This window comes from Acanthaster planci, unplaced genomic scaffold (genome assembly GCF_054643075.1).
Source record: "Acanthaster planci isolate LZ-2023a unplaced genomic scaffold, COTS_SCS Contig94, whole genome shotgun sequence".
Taxonomy (NCBI): Eukaryota; Metazoa; Echinodermata; class Asteroidea; order Valvatida; family Acanthasteridae; genus Acanthaster; species Acanthaster planci.
In genome coordinates this window covers 12417-36554 of record NW_028257716.1, presented here as the reverse complement: position 1 = coordinate 36554, position 24138 = coordinate 12417, and the positions used below count along the sequence as shown (strand labels likewise).

Sequence of the window (24138 nt, the reverse complement as noted above, 5' to 3'; positions counted from 1 at the left end):
TCATATTAGAAGCACATCTGGACCTTTTTTCTGAATACCACCACATTGATCTAAGGCATGGGTCTATTATTCTTCGGATAGATGTGCTGCAGACGGGCAATTGCGGGCGTCGACCAGCGGCCTCGCCTTCTCTCAATCCTTTCAGTCGTATCATTGGTGGAGCTCAGAGCCACATTGCCAACTGGCCTTGGATTGGTTCATACCAGTATCGTAGCGGATTTCACACGTGCGCTGCTACGCTAATTAACCCAAGTTGGGCAGTTACTGCGGCCCATTGTGGGTAAGTAGGCCTTCAAATAACCTTTTTCGAGAGAATTCAGCCATTGCCCTGTTTTTAAACATGAAAGCTCGTTTTCTCGTAACATCATTCAAATTTCTGATCTTCGAAAGGCCTATTTTACCAGAACAGTTGGGGTCTCTTAAAACTGAATATTGTTTAAATAATATTTGAATGAAATTGATTAATTTGGAATAGTGGTAACGAATTGACGGAACTAAGTTTTATTTGATGTCATGTGTATTCATATTTTCAGTGCCCAACATCAGCTTGTTTTTGGCAGTTCGCTTTTGAATATCCCAAATGGCTACTCACACGTTCACCGCATTGCCCGAGTATTCTTCCACCCGGGATACGATAATCCAAGATACCACAACGATATCGCACTTGTAAAACTCGCCTCACCTGTGCCATACACCGACACCATCCAGCCAGCTTGCTTAGAAACTGACGAAGACGAAGTCGACAAGTACGACACATGCCATGTCGTGGGATGGGGCCGTACGTCTCTCTACGGTATGGCAATTCTTTCATGATTGCATAATGAATTATTGTTTGCACCCTTGCTGAGCAAGATCGAAGGAGACACTGGAAACAAAGATCCACAGTCGAAATGCTTCCCTAATAAATGAAGCCAAACTTGAAATGATCTGGGTCACCGACAATAATGTGGATAGCATATGATTAGCATTAAAAAGTAAGGTAAATCCAAAGAAATTCATAACTTTCTAAATTGTCACCCTGGGAAACGTTAACATTCATGAATTTTGAGTCAGCTTTAGTAATCATTTGCAGATGCAATCTGTGGCAATTCCTCGAGAGTTGAGTCGTTCCCACGCTATATGTATGTACAACCTACAATGTAAAATGAAATGGAAACAGTAGCAATCGGCAATCTTTTTCAGTTTGGAATTCAGCACATTAGAATCTATAACAAATGACACTTTTTGCTCCCGAAGCATATAGCTTCAAAAATCGTTACCAAATGAAATCAAAAGGTTTATAACTGGGATGGATTCAAACCTGAGACACAATGTTGCTCATTGTAGTGCAGACGGCATGTTAGTTGTACTATTTGGAACTAATTTTTTACACTTTCTTTGACTGCTGTGGATAGACGCTGGTTGTTATAAATTTTTGTTAATAGTGGACATATGAATTTCAGAACTGACCCTTCTCTGAAGCAATTAAAAAACTCCGAGGGAGACTTCGAATTTTTATTAGCTCCAATGAACACAATGTCATGCTCATCATTTTGAAAAATATTTGAAATTCTCTTTTACTAGCCTCCTGGTTATTCAAACATTTATGCTTCACAGGTAGTGTTTCTCCAGTGTTAAAGGAGGCACAAGTGCCGCTGGTAACGTGGGAACAATGCAAAACATACGCTGACGTTCGCGAAAATGTCTTCATCTCCTCCGACCAAATCTGTGCTGGAACAGCGGATGGAAATAATGCAACTTGTAGCGTACGTTTTGCTTTGTTGTTTTTGCGAACTCCACTTTTTTAATGTACTGCTGTCCCACAAAAGACATCAGTGAATTGTCAAGGATCAGATATTGGAAAATTAAACAGCCCTCATCCCTTTCCATCTTTAAAAGAAATATGACAGCAAAATCATTTGTTTGAAGACAAAGTTCGTCGCATTGGTCTGACCTTGCAGGATTATTGATTTTTGCCATTTTTACAACAATTTTACAGTAATGACCCCAGTTCACAATTACGGTTATGAACCAGGTGGCAATAATTCAACCTTCAACTCGCCGGGGAATCTATATCCGGCAAGAAATAAGATCGAGAGGTACCCCCTCCCCAACTTGTCCAATCGCTATACACACTCTAGACTATAGTTACCTAACACACGCCCCCCCCCAGATGTCCGAAAAGAATTCCTCAGATTCCAGTGAGACAATGACCAACACAAAGTGGGGGGTTTTATCCATCTCATGTTTTGCTTCATATAAGGTTGGAATGGAGATTCTTGTTGAGTTTGATAGGAAGATGTGAACACTGTGAACATATTTGAATGTGTCAAAATATTCATGCAGGGTGACAGCGGTGGTCCTTTGATATGTCGCGGAACCAGTGGACGATGGAAACTGGTTGGGATCACAAGCACAGGCTACAGGTGTGATGAAACTTCCCCGGGTGTTTACACGAGAATCTCTCACTACATTGATTTCATTCGATACACAATTGCTTCAGGTAAGACCACTAACCAATGTTCATTTACAACTGAAAATAAAGAATTTGAAAAGCAAACTTATCGACATATTGGAAATACTTTGACTTTAACTGACCTTCACCATTCTCACGAAGAAACAAAGTGGCCCCAGATCATGATTTTGGGGGCCAAAATTAAGCAGATTGTGTGATGCTTGCACCTTTGAGTAATCACCTTTATCAAATCTACCGAAATCTGGTGAATAACGATGATTATCGCAGGGCAAAATTCAACTAAACTGCATTTCCCGTTTTCACGGAGAGACAAAGTTGTCTTCCATAGGTAAAGCGGTAGCATCAAGGCCCCAAACAATAGGCCAAATCTGTTTTACTATTTTCACAAAGAGACAAAATTGACTTTAGAAATGTAATAAAATGTAAAAATTTTGCACCTAGACGTGCTATGGCAAACGCGTGTATACTGTGCCCGCCCTTTTCATGAAGAGACACCAGATTTGTTGACAAATTGAACAGAATTAATTGACTTCTTTGAAAACTATTTTGTAGTTTTGTGTCCTTTAAGATCCCTTCTTTTGGGATGTAGCATTGGTTAAGTCAGAGAAATGCTAAATACTTGAGAAATAAACCTTAGAAAAAGAGACCAACTGCAAATGCAATTTTCTTGAAAACTGTTTTTACTCTTTGGCGAGACTTGTGTCTCTGCAAAAATGGTGACGGTTTTGCCCCACAAAATGCACACTTCTAGTTACTTTTGACCATAACTGTTTGCATCGGCAGTCATCCGGCTATTGCAGTTCAGCAGCAACGAAACCTTCATTTACTTGATATGTCCATTTGATTGGTGTTCGATTCGGATTTATTGAATAATGTAGGTTTAGGTCAATGTTGGTTGATCGACATAATGTTACAGAGTGCACTTATGGATTTTATTTGCAGAACTAATTAAATTTACAACTGTTTTCATTTTCATTCAGACGCCGATTTGTGTACAGGGGAAACATACAGGTGTGCCATGGGGGCATGTTTGAGGTCTGAACTAGTATGTGACACATACCCAGATTGTGAGGACGGGAGTGACGAAATTTCTTGCGAACCAGGAGGTATAAACTCTAACAAAACGTCTACTTTTCGCTTTGGATCACATATTTTTCCTACTATCAGTTTGTGAACCCCTGAACACAATGCTTGTATATAAACACATAATAAGTGAATCACTGGTTATCTCTGAGGTGATGTCTTGAAGGGAAGGCCACTAACTTTGGCATTTTATCGATTCTGAATAGTTTGTTGAAGACTGAATCCACGAGAGTATAAAATTTCCTTTGAGTTATTCGAACAGGGGCACCGTGCTTTTTGAAAGTACGTGTAGGCCTAATTAATTCGTCACGCTTCCATATACTTGAAGCATCACGTTGGGCCATAAAGTCATTAAGGACATGTTTTACTTGAACTCTGATACGTATTTAACACAATAGATCTCTCTCGTTTCAACAGGAAGTCGGTTGGTTCAAATTAGAGGCAATGAAGGAACGCACATTTCGTCACCTTTTTACCCAAGGAACTACATCAGTAACCTTGATGTAATTTGGAACGTCGTGACAGACGAAGGCTTTAAGATTTCCATTCATTTCATCGCGTTCCGGACCTCGTCGAATTTGGACACTTTACGTGTTGGAGATGGCGTCTACCTTTCCAACAGCACAGGAGAGTTCTTTATGTGGAATGGGACAAAGTTTCCGCCTAGTCTTCTCTCAAGCGGCAGTGCCATGTGGCTGCGATTCACATCACTTTCTGTGTACCCGAGCGGTGGATTCAATATCTCCGTCACTGGCGTCCCCTTAAATGGTATCACTATAAACCATTATCCAGTTTCCTGTTCTAGGCCCCAATCTTGAGAAAGACATTGTGAATTTACATAGAACTGTATATTGCAAGTTTCAACACCAAATATTAATCACGTGGTATGATCCATACTGTATAGTTTTTTCAGCTTGTTAACTGAAGCACCTTTAAATTTAGGAGGAAGAATCACTGTCTCCCATTTCTGTGTCTGTCAGTTGACTTGGTTCAGGTTCAACAAGTTATCAATATGCTTTGTGTGTTTATTAAGAATCCCTGAACTGTGAAGGGGAGTTCGATTGTGGGCACTCGGTCTGCATTGATCGTGGCTGGTTGTGTGATGGACAGACTGACTGCATCGATGGACGAGACGAGGAATTCATGTGCGGTACGTTTTGTTTATTTTCGCATGAATATTTATGTGAGTGGACAATGGACAAGTTTCTGTTTTGAAATTAAGCATTTGTGGTCACTTTCTGTTTTAGGATGTGTGTCGAACCGCTGCCTGAACGATGGTACTTGCCAACCTGTTGGAGGGTCCGGATTCTATTGTCAATGCCGCGAGGGTTTTGGCGGCCTTCTGTGTGGTAAGGGCGAAGCAGTTTTTAAATACACCCGACAGTAACCTTCAATGCTTTTTAGTCCGATGGAAAGCTTTATTTATGTTAATCGCCTTGGGCAGAAGCCCCCCTTACGCTTGGAAAGAGCCAGGTTCGTCCGAAGTGTTCATTTTGCTGGTAGCGACGCGACCGTAATGCATGCATTTTATCGTTGTGAACCAGCGAAGTGCTGCTCCGACTAAAGGGAATATTGCGCCCTCTCTTGGTCCTGCTCGTGGCCGATACACATTAACTTGATACATTTGCGAATGCCTTGAGTCGATTTGGGGTGTCATAGGGTGTTGTTGGACATCTTCTCAACGTATACACTAAGTGCCCATTAGAAAAGTATGTTCAAATGTATGTTTTTTAATCACCTCATTAAACTTACTTTTACAACAGAGGCAACTCTTATCAATCTTGGGGCGAACGAGTCGGTTCTAATAAGTTCCCCGTCCTATCCCAACGACTACACAAACAATCTGGACCTCATGTGGATTGTCGAAACGGTGGACGATCGACAGATTCTCATCAATTTCATTGCTTTCAACACGGAGAGTTGTTGTGACCATCTAAGAGGTGGGGATGGGGAGGATTTTTCCAATTCCTCTACAACTCTCTTCCGCTGGAGTGGAAGCAGTCTACCACCTCGTGTGTCGTCCAACGGGAACGTCATGTGGCTGAGATTTACGTCAGATTTTAGTGTCACCAGAAGTGGGTTTCTCTTGTCGGCTCGAAGCGTCTCGTCAAATGGTAAGTCCCAATGTTTATGCTCTATCTGTAGCAATGGAGTTTAATTTCGAATGTTTTCTGTCGGAAATATATTGCCATATTGATAAAAGGAGTAGTGCAATATTATTTCATTCGGAAGTCTTTATCCTTAATTTTTGAACTTTTAGCGAAGTAGAATTCGTTTGGGTCTGATATCATGTAACTATCGCATATTTATTGCTCATCGTGGGGTTATCAATTCTAATATCTACTGCATGATACCTTTAGGTTTTCTAAGAAATGTGCGTAAGTAGGAATATGACAGACTCCGTAACGCCATAAATACCGCGGAATAACCCAGTTACCCATTTTAAGACAAATTATAAGAAAACAGTGTGAGCCATACTTCTCTGTGAGGAATGTCACACGTCACGCAGTACCACGTTCACATCTCCGTGGTCGCGATGCGAAAAAGGGTATGAGATTGGCTGGAATCACTTGGCTTGGCAAATCACCTCTAGCACAAATTGCCGTGTCGCTCACTAAGTATTGAGTGTCAGCAAGAGGATCGCAAAAAGAAAGACTGCAAATTGTGACCAAAACCACATGCCTCAATATATTCTAATACCGAGTGAGTTATTTAAGCCTATAATGTGGAAATATCGATTAACAGTTGGAAAAGTGGGGGGGGGGACATGCCACCCCAGCCCCACCGATTGACGCTCACGAGTGTATGCAAACTTTGGCCCCAACTTTGCTCTTCTCTGCCACCGGATAGCCCCAATGGACAACAAAGCTGCCAACTTTCCTGCTGTAGATAGGCTTACGGCAACTTCCCTATTGTGATCGAAAGCACATCAGCTCACCGGGACCCAGGTCTTCCTACGCCAACTCGAAAGTACAAGAAAATGTTCATCGTAACTGATCAACGCAGTACTACCACAAGTTATTTCATGCACTCTGGTTCAGCTAATTCATGTCTAGAATTCACAATCTGGGTTGTGGACAACTTGTGGCTGAGTTCAGGCGGCTTGTTCTCGTTTGTTCACGAACAGCTCGATTTGTTGTTCGCGGGTCGGTCGCTCGAACGCCGGGAATGTACAGTCGGTTATTAAAGCTAGTAGTTATATGTAGCAAGCAACATGCAACATGGCAGCGTCCTTGTGCATTCTTCGAAAGTTAATGTTGGATAACTTGGCTAACTTATTTTCCATTTAAAAATTCATTTTTCTCATGGAAAATTATTAATGTTAATTATGCAAAACTTTCTATTGTCTTCGGCTTTGTGAAGCCATATCGATACTTTTGCGGCTGTTCAAAAATCAAATCTCACGAGTTTTTCCGTGTGTTCGTGTAAAATCTTGACGAGGAGGTGGTGTTTGATCCTGTTCCGAGAACAGTGTTCTTGGGTCGTGTTCCCGCCGTTCGAGCGCGGGAACACGAAACCCGTGTCAAGAACGGACCACCCGACCTCGACAGATATGTAAAGCATGGTTTCCATATCGACCTAAGAAACGCAGAGAGCAATGCAATCAAGACGCAAACTGAAACGCGGACATATTACACTCCGGTGATCAACTAAATAGCTGACCATCAACGAAATGCATGAAACTGGGGCAGGCTTTGGGCCCCATGAGGCGGTACAGTCTATCTAAAAAAAAATCTCAAAATTTTAAATGAAATGCAAGAAGTAAAGAGTTTCCAATTTGTTAATTTCATCTAGTCATCTTTGAGTGTGAGGCTTATTCGTACACTTTTGAAGAATCTGACAGATGTGATGGAATCATTCAGTGTCCTAACGGCGATGACGAAAAGGATTGTGGTAAGACGTTCAGTCCCTTTACAACTTTCGAACTAGTGGCAAAAATGCACGTGATCTGTCATACATCGGACATCTTTTTGAATCAAATTGTTGGCGATTTAGTAACTCCTTTCATATTGTTCAGTGGCAGACGGGAGAAACATTATTACAAAGACACAAAGTTTTGATCTGTTTTATCTGCTTTAGTATTAAAAAAGTAAATGATCATTGAGCACTATTCTATGTAGGAAACGTGGCATTTTAAAACAAAAACATCTCATTACTGAAAGAGAATTCAGTACATTTTATTCTTTAAAAAGAGTGACGTAAGATACCATGTTTTCTTTGCAGGAAATGACTAAAGACAGGGTAACCTGGACCTGGGGGTGGTTTTGTCAAACACCCGAAACAGTGGGGATGACGTTACATTAACCTGCGCAGTTCGTGGGAACATATCAAACGCACACTGTACACAATTATTAAGATAATTTCCTCGCTATTTTAAAATGCACACAATTGCATCTCACAATGGAAACATTACAGCCTCAAAGTAAAAGATGTAAATGTCCCATACGCTTCATACATTAAATATGTTTTTTTTTGTAGATTGTGTTGCTAACGAGTACCGATGTCGTGATAGCATCTGCGCGAGTTCAGCCGATGCAGAATGCAATGGCATACCAGAATGTCTGGATTATTCAGATGAAGGAGTTACCTGTAATACCGGTAGGTTTACCACTTCTGATCCTCCAGCAAAAAAAAAGTTATTTTGGAAAATTAAAAACCCAGATCGCAATTTCGAAATCAGTAATTCAGTGCAAAGTATTGGATATATCGAAAAAAGAAGTTTAAGTGCTCGTTTTGTCACCGTAACGTGTTTGATCTTTTTTATCATTCTTTCTTGATATCCATTAAGCTTACTGCATCGAAATTCAGAGTGAAGTGTGCTCAGCTATTCTGACTTACAATACCACCTACTTCCCGAACGACTTCGTGTCATCCCATCGACAAGCGAATGACTTCATTGCTCAACATCTGCCTCAACTTACAGCCAACTGCACCGATAGCGAGAGACTTGCTCTGTGTATGTCGTTCTTCCCAGAATGTCCTCAGTTTGGTTCTGACCGAAGAGTCTGCTCAACATTGTGTTCCAGAGCTTTAAAATGTGTCGGTGTGGACACGGATTCTAACACCACAAGTTTGTCGTGTGAAGTCTATCCAGACCGTGGTTTGCTGTCAACATCGGACGGTTGTTTTTACCACAGAGCAGGTGGGTCGGCAACAATGTACGTTATTTGTAGTTTTTGCTCTGTTATCTGGGAAAATCTTGTTGAAATAAAGGCAGTGAGTTTGTTGTTATTGTTCCATTGTCTGCAAATTGAGAAGAGAGAAACAAGTGTCATTAGGGTGCAAACGGGCTGGCTTCCATTTGTCGGCCCATCTTGAATTTTTGGACGAGAAACCTTTTGACTTCACAAATTAAGAACACTCTCACTTTGCCGAGAACAACAATATGAGAGCGCAATGATTTTTGGGTGTAGGTCGCGATGAGAACCGAAATTATGCGGTTGTGTGTTATAAGCCTACGTATTTAGAAGAGCGCACTCATGCATCGCGATCTATAGCTGGTGAAATAATTTCCAAATACCTTTAACCACTGTTGAATTTTACCAAGTAATTAGTACCTTTTAAACTATGTATCCAGATGTGCTACAAGCAGGAGACTGTGGGCGTCGACCAGCGGCCTCGCCTTCTCTTAATCCTTTCAGTCGTATCGTTGGTGGAGCTCAGACGCACATTGCCAACTGGCCTTGGATTGGTTCATATCGACACGCTAGTGGATCGCATGGATGTGGAGTATCACTGATCAGTAGATATTGGGCAGTCACAGCAGCACACTGCACGTAAGTTTAGAAAAGGGAAAACTCTTATCGGTCGACATCCATGAAATTTTAATCATCGTTGTGCAATTGTTGATTTGTATGTAAGTGTCATTCCAGCATAAACGTGAATGATTTTTTTCTGAGGCGTTTACTGCTGTGAAACTGGAGAAACACTAAACACGTTCCTGTAGCATTCCCCAGACACCGATACAAAGGGGAAATTAAGCCATCATAGTCCCCGCAAAGAATAGATAAAAACATATTCTCTTGGGAGTTCGAAAGATCACATTATACAGCAGGCCTAACTCAACTTCATAACGGCGGTGGTCGGGAACTATATGTTGTGAAAGAGTTACTGTCCTCTCTAGATCAAGGTATAAAATACCTTGTTCCACAAACCAGTGGAAAAAATTGTTTCAAAAGTTTTTAAAAATAACTGAGAAGTTTACATCTGATCCACGGTTACAGATACAATAACCTGACTTCTTTTTCTTTCTAGGCATCTGCAATACGTAGTGTTTGGCAGTTCAACTTTGGATATTCCATTTAACTACCAGCACGTCTATAGGGTTAGCAAAGTATTCAATCATCCTTTGCATAACTCCCCGAGGTACCACAACGACATCGCGCTCCTGAAACTGGCCTCCCCCGTACGATATACGGACACCGTCCAACCAATCTGCTTGCAAATTGCTGACAATGAAACTGAGGTCTACGACAGGTGCCATGCAATAGGTTGGGGCCGAACTTCGTACGGAGGTAAATGTTGATGCCTTTTGTAACAAGACTCACAGAGAAATTGAAAGGCAGTTCTTGGTTCCGCTGTGGAGTTTGTTGTACATTGTCTGTATGACGTCGATCCTGTTTTCCAAGGATATATATCAAATGTTGTTTTCCAACTAACTTGCTTTTACTACGAGTACGAGTACTCTGAAAACGGTACTCGAGTAGTACTCGAGTACGAGTACCGAGTACGAGTACTACAACACTGGTGCCATGCAAATGAGTTGGGGCAGAACTTCGTACGGAGGTAAACAAGACTCAAGAGATACGGAAGGGTGGTTCTTGTTTCCGTTGTAGAGTTTACGTACATTTTGTGTATTATAACGTCTATCCCGTATTTCGAAGGATATTAATATTCGTTTTCAAATTAACTGGTTTAGTTTGTGTATTACACTCCTCTATTTGCAGTCAATTTGGGTTCAAATACTTCATAACCCGAACATTATTTGAAAGACCACTAAAATTGTTGTCGTCGTTAGCATTTTATTTTGAAATTTTCTCTTAAAATAAATCCTTCACTTCATTTTGAAAACACATATTGAATTTTGGATAAGTAGCATGAAGTGAGTTATACCTTCGACCACCTTGATTCTCAAATCTTGACCCTTTTGTTTCCAGGTATCGTCTCTCCTGTCTTGAAAGAAGCACGTGTGCCTCTACTGGGGTGGGAGCAATGTAAAGCTAACAGTGAAATTCAGGGACGACTATTTGTCTCATCAAGTCAGATATGTGCTGGAATTGGAGACGAAACTAACAAAACCTGTAATGTATGTTGGAACCTGTTCATAATAATTAACGTTCTTTCAAATATTGATTTCCCCGGTTAAATTGCAATTTAAAAGAAGCGGTGGTGCGCGTTTAGGAGAGACGTCTGATTATCGATTTGACTCATTTATCAAAACCTCTTTATCTTGTCCAAATTGTAAAATTGCTTCTCGAAGACCTATCTTTTATTGAATTGTTTAATGATTTTGTCAGGAACGTGCGAGTTTATGCTGGCCAACCATAATGAACGATTGAGCTGCTTTGCAATGAAAATTTTACCAAGACGTAAACGGCTTGTGTTGTAGTCGTGCTCTTGAATTTCATATTAAGTTTAAACATTACTTAGCTTTAGTTATCGTTAGCCTTATCACGTGAGATTGTTTTTTTCGTACCTTTGTGTGCAGGGTGACAGTGGAAGTCCACTGGTCTGTCAGGGCACGGACGGCCGGTGGAAGATGGTTGGCATTGTCAGCACTGGTGTTAGATGCGGACAAACTGCCCCCACCGCTTTCACGAGAGTCTCACAGTACATTGATTTCATCAGATACACAATCGCTTCAGGTAAGATCATATAAAACAGAAATAACACGAAAATTTGCCAATTCGTGACAGGTCTTAATCCTGGTAATTCCCAGTCCTGTTGGAAAAAAGAGGACTTTTGTCAAACTTCAGACCTTTAGGACAGTTTTATTTTGGCTGTAGTAATGAACGCAAGGTTATAACAATTGTGTTTGCAGAGGTTTATTAACAAATGCTTCAGAAGGTGAACCTTTTGTTCTGTTCAGATTCCAATCTATGCAGTGTGGATGACTTCAGATGTAGCTCTGGGACTTGTATAACGCCTGAGCTCGTGTGCAATACGTTCCCTGACTGTGACGACGGGAGTGACGAATTATCTTGTGACCCTGGAGGTATGAATTATTGGAGATAATGTTAACACGAGAAAAGTATTCTTCTAAAGAAAGGAGAATTGGAAACAGCATGTTGTGGAGCAGTGTTATGAAGAAAAATCCGTTATGCTTGTGCTTGTAAATCCCGATTTAGTACATTGCACCACATCACCTCCAAATTCAAGCAAACGTTCAGTAAATGTTGCCTTCTCTTACACGCATGTGGATTACAAAAGCGCAGTAAGTGTTGGTCTTCTGAGCAGCCTTTCTTCCTACGCAAAACTTTAGTATGAAGTCTTGCTTTGGGTTAAAAAAAAACCTGGGATAACAATGTGTTCTGCTCTTTGGAAAACATTTCATATACGCGTTCATTCATTAAATTCTTACAGGAAGCCTCTCCGTTTCTCTGGATGAAAATGAAAGAATCCAACTGCTCTCACCTTTTTACCCGATGAATTACATCAACAACCTGAATGTAATTTGGAACATCTTCACTGAGGACGGTTTCAAGATTTCCATAAAGTTTGTAACATTCAGCACCGAGCAGGGTGACATTTTGCAGGCTGGAGATGGCGTCTATGCTGTCAATGGTTCTACGAAATTCTTCTCGTGGAGTGAGATGAGGCGCCCACCTAGTCTTCTCTCAAGTAATAGCACCATGTGGCTGAGATTTACGTCTAATTCCTTTAACACAAGAAGAGGATTTAATATCACTGTCACCAGCGTTCCCTCAAATGGTATGAAAATGATCAATAGGGCCTACATGTAGTTCTATCGCGTGTTTGTGTCGTGGAAATTATTTCATTTTTAGGAAGATGATAAACATTTCAGTCATGGTTATTTTATACAGTGATGTAGATTAGGTGGTTATTCACTAAATCAAAAGTCTTGAACTTACTGATCTTTTTCCCGTTGTAGAAAGATAAATGTTAGCTCCTTTTTTCTCTACTTTGCTCATTTAAAAAATATACAGAATGTGAGATACGAGTGACGCTGACTATACTGCTTATGGCGCGCAGGGCACCAGATTGTTATATTTGCCCTTAACCTACAACAGTATATTGATTTTGTTTAATTAGCTTTTGGTTTCTTAATTGTTTATTCAACCTGGGCACAGATCTTCAAAACTACCAGGTTCATGGTTTGCCGGTAATGAGGTTTCCTTCATTACACATTTTAATTTTCGGAAAAATTTCCATTAGAATCTCTGAATTGTACGGAAGAGGAGTTTGACTGTGGACACTCTGTCTGCATTGATCGTGGCTGGTTGTGTGATCGAAAGATCGATTGCTCTGACGGCCGAGATGAGGAATTTCAGTGCGGTAAGTTTTATTTCTACGTGAATATTTTGTCAGTGGATAATGAAATTTTTCCATTTTTCAATTCATCGTTTGCTACAATTTCCTTTTAATTTAGGATGTGCGTTGAACACCTGCCTGAACAATGGAACTTGCCACCCCGTTGGAGGATCTGGTTTCAACTGTCACTGTCATGAGGGCTTTGGTGGCACTCTGTGTGATATAGGTGAGGCAAGTTTTGAACCCTCAAAGAGCCGGGTTTTTTTAGACCATCTCATAGCCGGGTAGGGCGGATTCAACCCCTCCTCCCGGAACCCCGCTGTTCCACACTTTTTTTTTTAAACATGATATGCTTATTGACATGCTTGCGTCTAATCATAAGAAATTAAGATGGAACCAAATCAAAATTGTATGTTTTGTTCTTACATTATTTGAAGGCTGCACACATGCCAGCCAGCTTTCGTTGAGCACCACAGTGGGAAAAGTATGCATTGTTGGTTGACCTGTCTCGTATACTGGGGCAAGAACGGTTGGTTCGACTTTCACGAAATTGGAGTCGGAGTGATCACAAAGATTTAATCGGGAAAATCGAGCCAACCGTTCTTTCACAATTTCAAAGGGTATTTTACTTCCTTTTTGTTTTTAATGCTGAAATTTCGACGTTATGCTAGCAGTGGCGTAGCTAGGATTCACTGGTTGTGGGGGTATAAAGGGGCACCGGCATCTTATGTGGGGGGCACCAGCTTTCAGTGGTGTGTTTGTTGGGGGCAAGTTTTTGTTAGACTTGTTAAGTATTCATTCATCCGTTTTTCAAGGGGGGGGACCTGGGGCACAAGGGATTTGTGGGGTCACGTGCCCCCAGGCCCCCCGTGGCTACGCCACTATATCCTAGAAAGAAAGCCGACATGTTACATGGTTTTTAAAGAAAAAGTGCAAAAGCGTTTCCATACATTAAAATTCCTTGCAGCTTCATTTTACGGTGATGAAAAGGTTGCTTGTGCACTCCACACATGAGCTTCGTTGGGTAAAATTCGTGAATGCCGGGAGTCGATTTAGGGCTGCCTACGGTTTTGTTTGGACATTTTCTCACCGTCGCGAGCCCACCGGGAAAGTAAGTTTGAGTAGCAAAAATTTAATCACCGCATTAAACTTATATTTCACAATAGACGTGACTCTCGTCAATCTTGGTGCGAACGACTCGGTCCTAATAAATTCCCCGTCCTATCCAAACTACTACACAAACGATCTGGACCTTGTGTGGATTGTCGAAACGGTGGACGATCGACAGATTCTCATCGATTTCATTGCTTTCAACACGGAGAGTTGTTGTGACCATCTAAGAGGTGGGGATGGAGAGGATTTTTCCAATTCCTCTACAAGTCTCTTCCGCTGGAGTGGAAGCAGTCTTCCATCTCGTGTGTCGTCCAACGGGAACGTCATGTGGCTGAGATTCACATCAGATTATAGTATCACCGGGAGTGGGTTTCTCTTGTCGGCTCGAAGCGTCTCGTCAAATGGTAAGTCCCAATATTTATACTCTATCTGTAGCAATAGAGTTTAATGTCTTAGGTACTTTTGAATGTTTTCTGTCGGAAATATATTGCCATAGTGATAAAAGGAGTAGTGCAATATTATTTCATTCCGAAGTCTTTATCCTTAATTTTTGAACTTTCAGCGAAGTAGAATTCTTTTGGGTCTGATATCATGTAACTATCGCATATTTATTGCTCATCGTGGGGTTATCAATTCTAATATCCACTGCATGATACCTTTAGGTTTTCTAAGAAATGTGCGTAAGTAGGAATATGACAGACTCCGTAACGCTATAAATACCGCGGAATAACCCAGTTACCCATTTTAAGACAAGTTATAAGAAAACAGTGTGAGCCATACTTCTCTGTGAGGAATGTCACACGTCACACAGTACCACATTCACGTCTCCGTGGTCGCATTTCGAAAAAGGCCATGAGATTGGCTGGAATCTCTTGGCTTGGCAAATCACCTCTAGCACAAATTGCCGTGTCGCTCACTAAGTACTAAGTACTGAGTATCAGCAAGAGGATCGCAAAAAGAAAGACTGCAAATTGTGACCAAACCACATGCCTCAATATATTCTAATACCGAGTGAGTTATTTAAGCCTATAATGTGGAAATATCGATCAACAGTTGGAAAAGTGGGGGGGGGAACATGCCACCCCAGCCCCACCGATTGACGTCCACGAGTGTATGCAAACTTTGGCCCCAACTTTGCTCTTCTCTGCCACCGGATAGCTCCAATGGACAGCAAAGCTGCCAACTTTCCTGCTGTAGATAGGCTTACGGCAACTTCCCTATTGTGATCGAAAGCACATCAGCTCACCGGGACCCAGGTCTTTCTACGCCAACTCGAAAGTACAAGAAAATGTTCATCGTAACTGATCAACGCAGTACTACCACAAGTTATTTCATGCACTCTGGTTCAGCTAATTCATGTCTAGAATTCACAATCTGGGTTGTGGACAACTTTGTTGTTCGCAGGTCGGTCGCTCGAACGCCGGGAATGTACAACAGGTTATTAGCGCTAGTAGTTATTTGTGGAAAGCAACATGTAACATGGCAGCGTCCTTGTGCATTCTTCGAAAGTTAATGTTGGATAACTTGGCTAACTTATTTTCCATTTAAAAATTCATTTTTCTCATGGAAAATTATTAATGTTAATTATGCAAAACTTTCTATTGTCTTCGGCTTTGTGAAGCCATATCGATACTTTTGCGGCTGTTCAAAAATCAAATCTCACGAGTTTTCCGTGTGTTCGTGTAAAATCCTGACGAGGAGGTGGTGTGTGATCCTGTTCCGAGAACAGTGTTCTTGGGTCGTGTTCCCGCCGTTCGAGCGCGGGAACACGAAACCCGTGTCAAGAACGGACCACCCGAACTCGACAGATATGTAAAGCGTGGTTTCCATATCGACCTAAGAAACGCAGAGAGCAACGCAATCAAGACGCAAACTGAAACGCGGACATATTACACTCCGGTGATCAACTAAATAGCTGACCATCAACGAAATGCATGAAACTGGGCCAGGGTTTGGGCACCATGAGGCGGTACAGTCTATCTAAAACCACATTTTCTGCGAAAATCACAGCGTTTCGTAAGCCATTTTGTTTCAATTTTTGGGTGGAATGGCGTCATGCACACTCTTTTCCGTTTGTGTCTGCGTATTTATGTCTTGCGTTCCGTTTGAATTACAAACGACTAGATGAAAACCAGGCTTAACCGCCATCATCTTCATGACAGTAAACCCCACAAAGAAACAATAAGGCAAAAATTATAGTTGTTGGAGCACCATTACGGTGTCCAGGGGGTAGCGTGGTCAAATCCCACTGCTCCTTAGTTTCTTTGTTCACCCTTTTAGTCTTTAAGTTAGCCATGTTGAATTGCCTTGAATGGTTTTTGAAACGATTGAAAAGCTGTTTCGACTTGAGTCCTCCCCGTTCAATTTAAAGTTGCATTATGTATTTTGGTCGAGCTCCTTTGGGTTTCGTAAGTGGTTTCTGACCAGTGCCTTGCCTGTAACAAAAGATATTGGCTGATGGGAAGAAGAGTCAAACGAGACTGGAGAGTTCATAGTGCCGGTACAACGTTCCAATCAAGTCAACTTTTTACTTCGTTCTGATAACGGATTCAGTTGCTCTATAATTATGGTTTGCTTCAAAGGTTTTAATTTCGTTTTATTATTTAGAAACGAACTGTGCTGAGGGAGAATTGAACTGCGGGGCTTATTGTATCAATGACAACCTGCGGTGTAACTATCAAGATGACTGTGTCGATGGTAGAGATGAGGAAGAATGCGGTAAATATACAAATCATTAAAAACAATCGTTTCAATTAAAAAGGTTAATGTGTTGGGATGCCCAAATGAAATTTACCAACTCTAAACCTATTCCTGTCTATGATTGTCAAAGAAAACTTTTGAACTAAATGAACGTTAGTGCGCTCCAGTAATCGTGAAGTGGAATCATCGGTTTCGAAAATATTTTAACTTGACTTTATAGCCCTACTTCCTTCGTAGCTATATTTCCGGTCTTTTTTATGCGATTTTTTTCTGTTATCAGGTTGTGTGATCAGCCCATGTCTAAACAACGGGACATGTAACCCTATTGGAAGGTATGGCCTCAGCTGCATATGTCCCACCGGCTTTCAAGGGGCGAGGTGTGAAACAGGTAAAGTTCAAATATAACAGGTGCATTCCAATGTCACTATCACCGTGTTAACTTTTTAAACATAATATCACTTTGACTTTGATAAACGTGAGCTGATAAAAATTGTACGTCATATTTCTAATGTCAATGTTTATTTGTTAAACACTACATGAATTTATTTTTAATGTCATCAATGCAAGAAACATGTTTAGAAACTGATTTTAGCGCAGCGTTTTAACTGTATTGTTAGCATCTGTTGAATACCAGGAGAGATTAAACCAACCAAGCTCTACACTGTTTTCTTCTTTGGGTATACATTTATATTAAAAGTGAACATCTCCCTCGGGGCCAACGAAACCGTTGAAGTCAGGTCGCCAGGTTACCCGGGCAGCTTTCCAAGAGGAGTATTTATCAACTGGATCATCAGGACGGAGGAAGACAGGAAGATTCTCGTTTCGTTTGGCAATCTTACCACCGATTACTATGACAACTGGAGGATCGGGAACGGAGATGTTGTCAGTCAGTCTACCCTTCTGTCGTGGAGATACCGACAGCGTCATCTACCGGTTCTCCTTTCGAATGGAAGTGCCATCTGGATTTCATTTTCGTTTTCTTCGTCCTATCAAACAAGAGAAGGATTTTCCTTTGTTGCGTCTTCTGTGCCATCCACAGGTATGAGAAACCGAGAACCGTGATTTAAAGTAATAGTTTTGTTATCGAAACCTTTTATTTGCCGCGTGGCCATTGATTGCAATGCGTAAACACTGAATTTTTGAAAATGTTTTTTTCTTTGTGTAGAAACTTTGACCTGTTCTGATGATGAATTTGATTGTGGAAATTCTGTTTGCATCAGCGGTCTCTTACAATGTGACAGAAATTATGACTGCATCAATAACAGAGACGAAATTTCCTGTGGTAAATATATTATTTAAACTGGTGTAATTTATCTCTTAGGTGAATGGAAAGGTATTAAAAATGAAAAATCCTCTCTGTGAGTCTTAAATTTGCAAAAATGATTTAATTGACAGCTGTTATAGTTTTAGATTGAATAGACAGTACCAAAACATTTAAAAACTAAGTGCGTTTGTAAATACTAAAACTGCACCAAAAGCATAATTACTCCCAACTCTTATTCGATTGTGTTAAAGCAATGCATTAATATAATTATCAAGTCTTACGAGAGGATTGAGTTGATTTGAGGAAAAAACAACAAAGTGGAAATGGCATTTGGACTATAGCTTGTTCGATTTCCACGAAATTCGGTATTAAAAAAACTGATTATCAGGTACAATGGTTATCAGTTTGGACAGTCAGAAGTTAAGTTTCTAAAGCGACCACACGGCAGCAGAAGGTGATTTTCGACCATTTGTTTAAATAGATAATATTCTCGCTGATGAGGCCTTCAAATGTTTTTTTAAACCATTGTAGCTCCCAACAGAATATACAACTCGACGCAATCATTTCAGGCAAAAAGAAACACACAAAAGCTAATCAAATGTATAACTCTCCCATCTCCTTCCTTTTTATTACTGATGGGTTGACGGGGGCTATGGTCATAGCGTGCCTTTTTCTGAGACAATCTAAAAAACCAACAGGATAGCCTCGAGCCTCGAGCCACCAGACTTCTGGGGCACACCTCCGAACCATGGCTCTCCAGAAGGAATTGCGATATTGTACTGTAACAATCGAGGTTATTTATACAGCCCATCTAAAACAGCGAAAAGGTCAGCCTCAACCGAAGCTCAAAGGATATATTTTACTGTTTACGGCTTCCGTAGGCTGTGATTTCATCTCCTGCCAGAACAACGGAACCTGTATACCAACATACTACGACTATTTTAGATGCACCTGTTCCCAAGGGTTTACAGGAAGATTCTGCGAAGAAGGTAGTTAAGTGCAAGTTTATTAATTCGCCCATACACAGATGGAGTACAGATATTCGATAGCTGACATGGACTGTCCAAATAAGAAGAAATAAGGAAGAAATAAGGGTAAAAAAATGCAAACTAAAAATAAACGTGAGTGACCAAAACCAAACGTCTTTTGATTAATATGGTCAATTCCTTCTTAATTCCCTCTTTCTGATCCAAATTCTGAATGATGTGGCCAATTTTCTCTTAATTAAACGTGAAGTGCACATGGATGATGTAGTTCAATTAATAGCTTCTTACAGTCATATATGTCACTTCTTGAGTGCGAGGTACGATTAAGAATGAATGCAGTCTGTTGGTTGTTCTCAAATTTTGAATGAAATATCAGACGTAAAGAGTTTCCAATTATTTTCATCCAGTCATCTTTGAGTGTGAGGCTTATCCGTACACTTTCGAAGAATCTGGCAGATGTAATGGAATCATTCAGTGTCCAAACGGTGATGACGAAAAGGATTGTGGTAAGACGATCTCTCTGTACAGTTTTTAACTTAGTAAGAAAAGACACGTGATCTGAAATACGTCGGACATCTTTTTGAACCAAATTGGTGGCAATTCAGTAATTTCTTTCATATTGTTCAATGTCAGAAGGGAGAGCATTACAAAGAGACGATTTTTTTTATCGTTTTGCTTGATTAGTAAAAATCTAAGTACTTTCCTTTCAGGGAGCTTTACCGTTTAAAAGGAAAAAACAAATAAAACAATTCAGTAGATTTTATACTGATGAAAAGAGAGTGACGTAAGGCATTATGTGCTTTCCAACAAAGGAAATTTATTACTTTATATGTAACAATGGCCTCAGTCCTTAGTTACTCGAAGTCAGGCAAAAGAAAAATGAAAGTTTCTGTTGGTACGTTCTTTAAAGGATCTTATGTATGGTCAAAGTGTTTTGTCAAACACCGGAGACGATGGGAACAAGGTTAAATAAACTTGTGTAACTCTCGGAAGCTAATTGAACACACTGTACATAATTGTTGAGATAATTTCTCAGAAATCCTCGCTATTTCAAAATGCACACAATAGAGTCTCACAATGGAAACATTAGATCCCTTTAGTAAGGGTTTTAATTGCCCAATACACTTTATACATTAACTCTCTTGTTTTGTAGATTGTAGTGCAAACGAGTACCGATGTCGTGATAGCATCTGCGTGAGTTCAGCCAATGCAGAATGCAATGGCATACCTGAATGTCTGGATTATTCAGATGAAGGAGTTACCTGCAATGCTGGTAAGTTGTGAAAGTTTTAAACCTCTTAGAAAAGAACAGTTTAGAAACTTATAAGTTCGAAGGTAATTTTAAGACAGCATTTCAAGGTATTTGTAGAGTTTTGGTCACTATAACACACGTAATACAGGACTCCTTTGTATAACTCATTATCAAAGCGTACTGCATAGGAATCCCGAACGAGGTATGCTCAGCCATTCTTACGTACAACACCACCTACTTCCCGAATGACTTTGTGTCATCCCATCGACAAGCAAACCTCTTCATCGCTGAACATCTGCCCCAACTCACGGCCAACTGCACCAATAGCGAGAGACTTGCTCTGTGTATGTCGTTCTTCCCGGAGTGTCCTCAGTTTGGTTCTGCCCGAAGAGTCTGCGCCTCGTTGTGTTCCAGAGCTTTAGAATGTGTTGGTCTAGAGACGAACTCCACATCTTTACAGTGCGACGTTTACCCTGACCGTGGTATATTATCGACCTCAGAAGGCTGCCTCTTTGACGACGAAGGTGAGTTGACATATTTTGAAACTGATCGTTTGGTTGTTTTGATGAATATTACAGGATGCCCGTACCCACATTGTAATGTTGAAGGATAACTTTGATGTACAAGACACAGTTTATTAATTTCAGTGTCGACTGTAATAAAGTGCCCCATCAGCAATTGTAGCCAGAGTATTGACTAAAACGTTACATTTGCCCTCTCAACACCAAATATATCCCATTTTTAGAAATCCAGTCGTTAAAGGCAATTTACCTGTATCTCTTGCTGCGTTCATAGCGTCTGCGGTGTCCTGCTTTTGAGTGGTCCTTCCAGATCTGCGCTTCATTACTAGGCCTAAAGCAGCGACCCTTCCATCGCTCAGATGACGTTCGAGGAATTGCTCGTGTACGCCGAGTTAACTGAAATTATTTATTGAACATTCCCCTTCATGAAAACCTTACTTGTTTGGCACCTAGTTTGGACTAGGTTCCTTATTCCTTGTTGAGGTGAAAGTGTTTGTCTCATATTAAAAGCACATCTGGACCTTTTTTCTGAATACCACCACATTGATCTCAGGCATGGGTCTATTATTCTTCGGATAGATGTGCTGCAGACGGGCAATTGCGGGCGTCGACCAGCGGCCTCGCCTTCTCTCAATCCTTTCAGTCGTATCATTGGTGGAGCTCAGAGCCACATTGCCAACTGGCCTTGGATTGGTTCATACCAGTATCGTAGCGGATTTCACACGTGCGCTGCTACGCTAATTAACCCAAGTTGGGCAGTTACTGCGGCCCATTGTGGGTAAGTAGGCCTTCAAATAACCTTTTTCGAGAGAATTCAGCCATTGCCCTGTTTTTAAACATGAAAGCTCGTTTTCTCGTAACATCATTCAAATTTCTGATCTTCGAAAGGCCTATTTTACCAGAACAGTTGGGGTCTCTTAAAACTGAATATTGTTTAAATAATATTTGAATGAAATTGATTAATTTGGAATAGTGGTAACGAATTGACGGAACTAAGTTTTATTTGATGTCATGTGTATTCATATTTTCAGTGCCCAACATCAGCTTGTTTTTGGCAGTTCGCTTTTGAATATCCCAAATGGCTACTCACACGTTCACCGCATTGCCCGAGTATTCTTCCACCCGGGATACGATAATCCAAGATACCACAACGATATCGCACTTGTAAAACTCGCCTCACCTGTGCCATACACCGACACCATCCAGCCAGCTTGCTTAGAAACTGACGAAGACGAAGTCGACAAGTACGACACGTGCCATGTCGTGGGATGGGGCCGTACGTCTCTCTACGGTATGGCAATTCTTTCATGATTGCATAATGAATTATTGTTTGCACCCTTGCTGAGCAAGATCGAAGGAGACACTGGAAACAAAGATCCACAGTCGAAATGCTTCCCTAATAAATGAAGCCAAACTTGAAATGATCTGGGTCACCGACAATAATGTGGATAGCATATGATTAGCATTAAAAAGTAAGGTAAATCCAAAGAAGTTCATAACTTTCTAAATTGTCACCCTGGGAAACGTTAACATTCATGAATTTTGAGTCAGCTTTAGTAATCATTTGCAGATGCAATCTGTGGCAATTCCTCGAGAGTTGAGTCGTTCCCACGCTATATGTATGTACAACCTACAATGTAAAATGAAATGGAAACAGTAGCAATCGGCAATCTTTTTCAGTTTGGAATTCAGCACATTAGAATCTATAACAAATGACACTTTTTGCTCCCGAAGCATATAGCTTCAAAAATCGTTACCAAATGAAATCAAAAGGTTTATAACTGGGATGGATTCAAACCTGAGACACAATGTTGCTCATTGTAGTGCAGACGGCATGTTAGTTGTACTATTTGGAACTAATTTTTTACACTTTCTTTGACTGCTGTGGATAGACGCTGGTTGTTATAAATTTTTGTTAATAGTGGACATATGAATTTCAGAACTGACCCTTCTCTGAAGCAATTAAAAAACTCCGAGGGAGACTTCGAATTTTTATTAGCTCCAATGAACACAATGTCATGCTCATCATTTTGAAAAATATTTGAAATTCTCTTTTACTAGCCTCCTGGTTATTCAAACATTTATGCTTCACAGGTAGTGTTTCTCCAGTGTTAAAGGAGGCACAAGTGCCGCTGGTAACGTGGGAACAATGCAAAACATACGCTGACGTTCGCGAAAATGTCTTCATCTCCTCCGACCAAATCTGTGCTGGAACAGCGGATGGAAATAATGCAACTTGTAGCGTACGTTTTGCTTTGTTGTTTTTGCGAACTCCACTTTTTTAATGTACTGCTGTCCCACAAAAGACATCAGTGAATTGTCAAGGATCAGATATTGGAAAATTAAACAGCCCTCATCCCTTTCCATCTTTAAAAGAAATATGACAGCAAAATCATTTGTTTGAAGACAAAGTTCGTCGCATTGGTCTGACCTTGCAGGATTATTGATTTTTGCCATTTTTACAACAATTTTACAGTAATGACCCCAGTTCACAATTACGGTTATGAACCAGGTGGCAATAATTCAACCTTCAACTTGCCGGGGAATCTATATCCGGCAAGAAATAAGATCGAGAGGTACCCCCTCCCCAACTTGTCCAATCGCTATACACACTCTAGACTATAGTTACCTAACACACGCCCCCCCCCAGATGTCCGAAAAGAATTCCTCAGATTCCAGTGAGACAATGACCAACACAAAGTGGGGGGGTTTTATCCATCTCATGTTTTTGCTTCATATAAGGTTGGAATGGAGATTCTTGTTGAGTTTGATAGGAAGATGTGAACACTGTGAACATATTTGAATGTGTCAAAATATTCATGCAGGGTGGACAGCGGGTGGTCCTTTGATATGTCGCGGAACCAGTGGACGATGGAAACTGGTTGGGATCACAAGCACAGGCTACAGGTGTGATGAAACTTCCCCGGGTGTTTACACGAGAATCTCTCACTACATTGATTTCATTCGATACACAATTGCTTCAGGTAAGACCACTAACCAATGTTCATTTACAATTGAAAATAAAGAATTTGAAAAGCAAACTTATCGACATATTGGAAATACTTTGACTTTAACTGACCTTCACCATTCTCACGAAGAAACAAAGTGGCCCCAGATCATGATTTTGGGGGCCAAAATTAAGCAGATTGTGTGATGCTTGCACCTTTGAGTAATCACCTTTATCAAATCTACCGAAATCTGGTGAATAACGATGATTATCGCAGGGCAAAATTCAACTAAACTGCATTTCCCGTTTTCACGGAGAGACCAAA

At 40.7% G+C, this 24138-nt stretch overlaps 1 protein-coding gene across 1 annotated transcript in view; it reads left to right on the top strand.

Moving 5' to 3' along the window:
- LOC110975282 (uncharacterized) overlaps positions 1-24138 on the top strand; it is a 57922-nt gene that overhangs the window by 21735 nt on the left and 12049 nt on the right. The window contains 33 exon segments of the mRNA XM_087132118.1: positions 82-280; positions 534-793; positions 1597-1745; positions 2326-2482; positions 3436-3561; positions 3956-4306; positions 4572-4688; positions 4786-4887; positions 5302-5652; positions 7334-7432; positions 8018-8137; positions 8328-8681; positions 9117-9315; positions 9794-10053; positions 10696-10844; positions 11247-11403; positions 11628-11753; positions 12122-12469; positions 12935-13054; positions 13149-13256; positions 14197-14547; positions 16751-16861; positions 17124-17231; positions 17541-17882; positions 18009-18125; positions 18989-19096; positions 19501-19599; positions 20247-20366; positions 20522-20869; positions 21446-21644; positions 21898-22157; positions 22961-23107; positions 23692-23850. Of these exon segments, the coding sequence (XP_086988244.1) occupies positions 82-280; positions 534-793; positions 1597-1745; positions 2326-2482; positions 3436-3561; positions 3956-4306; positions 4572-4688; positions 4786-4887; positions 5302-5652; positions 7334-7432; positions 8018-8137; positions 8328-8681; positions 9117-9315; positions 9794-10053; positions 10696-10844; positions 11247-11403; positions 11628-11753; positions 12122-12469; positions 12935-13054; positions 13149-13256; positions 14197-14547; positions 16751-16861; positions 17124-17231; positions 17541-17882; positions 18009-18125; positions 18989-19096; positions 19501-19599; positions 20247-20366; positions 20522-20869; positions 21446-21644; positions 21898-22157; positions 22961-23107; positions 23692-23850 (6321 nt within the window).